General features: G+C 61.9%; 1 protein-coding gene across 1 annotated transcript in view; it reads left to right on the top strand.

Annotated features, from left to right (window-relative positions):
* DNAH17 (dynein axonemal heavy chain 17) overlaps window positions 1-1945 on the top strand; it is a 139359-nt gene that overhangs the window by 96699 nt on the left and 40715 nt on the right. The window contains exon 45 of the mRNA XM_019644245.1: window positions 590-855. Coding sequence (XP_019499790.1) covers window positions 590-855 — 266 coding nt within the window. The remainder of the gene's footprint in view (window positions 1-589; window positions 856-1945) is intronic.

Below are 1945 nucleotides of genomic sequence, written 5' to 3'. Positions count from 1 at the left end.
GTACAGGGTGAGGCCAGGGGTGCAGCGTGGGTCCAGGTTACAGGGTGGAGCCCCGGGGTACAGGGTGAGGCCGGGGGGTGCAGGATGAGGCCAGGTACAGGGTGAGGCTGGGGGTTGCAGGATGAGGCCAGGGGTGCAGGGTGGGGCCGGGGTGCAGGCTGGGGCTGGGGGTGCAGGCTGGGGCTGAGGCCGGAGCAGAGCTGCAGGGTGAGGTCGAGGACTAGGGTGGGTCCTCACAGCCTGGCCTGGACACACAAACCACATGGCTGCTCCCTCCCCGCATTTCCTGTTGTCTCTTCTCATCACAGACCCAGGGGCTTGCCAGCTGCCTCTCCATTTCCCACACCCCTGCCCACCAGCTTCCATCCCCAGAGTAAGGGGTACAGAGTGCAGCCAGGCCCCTCTTCCCAGTGCTCCCAGGCAGACCCCACAGGGAGCTCCTCTGATAAACTGATCAGAGGTGGCCCCAAAGTTGACAGGGAACAAGGTTTCTGCCTCCATTGCCTCCCATCGATGGTGCCCACCACTCACTCCTTTACCCCCGAGGGTGGATGGAGGTGAACGCACCCACCCTGGGGGCCTCCTCTAGGGCCACTGCCTGAGCTGCTGCACCCGCTGCTGGGGGCTCTGGGTCCGGTACTGCTCCCGGGATCCACCCTGCACTGGTGGCCAACCAGCTCCCTCTCTAGGGGTTCTCGAGAAGCCGCTAGAGAAGAAATCAGGGAGGAACTTCGGGCCACCAGGCACCAAGAAGCTCATCTATTTCATCGATGACATGAACATGCCCGAGGTGGACAAGTACGGGACGGTGGCCCCGCACACCCTCATCCGACAGCACATGGACCACGGGCACTGGTAATGCAGTCTGCAAGGGGCAGCGTGGGAGGGGCGTGGCTTGGTGAAAGGGCGTGGCCAGTGCGGGGCGGGGCTAGTGAAGGGGCAGGTTGTGGGCGGGGCCTGAGGCTGAATGGGGTCACAGGGCTAGAGTGGGTGGATCAGGCCTCCTCCTCTCTTGCATTCCACAAACCTGCCCTGGGCTGTGACCTGGGGTTCCCGTGGAGCAAGGACAGAGGGATGTCCATCTGGCAGAAACAGAGAAGCAGTTACAGAGTAAAGGGAGACCTCTAAAGGACACCCTGCTTCTCCCACCCACTCTCACCCTAACCGCTCCCCCATAGCCACAGAGGAGCCCAGGGGCTGGTTCAAACACTTCCCTGGGGAGGTGGCATGGCGGCTGGAAGCTGGAGGCCGAGTTGGGACTGGCCATGGGATGGGCCTTGGAAGAAGCCGGTGGCAGGAGGAAGTGTGGCCTGCGGAGCAGCCATTGTCGCCGGTGTTCCTGGCGTACGCGAGCCGGAAGGGAAGGGCGCCCGGGGCAGCTGCGACCAGACCCCAGGACCCATGGGTGCTGGACAGAGCAGACTTCCTCCCGGGGACAACAGGAAGCCGAGGGTGGCATGTTTAAGTTTGCAGTTTGGAAAGACCAGATATTCAGTGCGGTTAAAATATGGGTCCTGTGATGACCTGGCAAGCAGCCCAGGCCAAACCTGGGGTTCTGAGACCAGGGGAACCTGACAAACCTCATCAGAAACCAGTCAGTAGATGTGTGGCACCTGCCCCTCACTGCCAAAAATTAGAGGCACAGAGGGGTTAAGTCGCCTCCTTGAGGTCACAGCCCTAAGTGGTGGGGATGGAGGCGGAGCCCATATTTGCCTGATCTCATCGCTTACCTTGTCCTCACTACACGACGCCAACTCTCCAAGCTCGCCGCTGTAGGAACCCAGTAAGGACAGCAGTGGCATGCTGCAAGCTGTAAGGTGGGGACGGGTGTTAGGGTCGGCTCCCTAGGGGAGGTGACAGAGCTGGCCCAGGAGGCTGCTCTAAGCGGGGCCTGGAGAGAGCTAGACATCTGTGCGGAACTGAAAGTGCTGTGCGACGGCTAGGG

Source organism: Hipposideros armiger, unplaced genomic scaffold, assembly GCF_001890085.2.
Source record: "Hipposideros armiger isolate ML-2016 unplaced genomic scaffold, ASM189008v1 scaffold_87, whole genome shotgun sequence".
NCBI classification, from domain to species: domain Eukaryota; kingdom Metazoa; phylum Chordata; class Mammalia; order Chiroptera; family Hipposideridae; genus Hipposideros; species Hipposideros armiger.
This window is presented reverse-complemented; position numbering and strand designations above follow the sequence as displayed.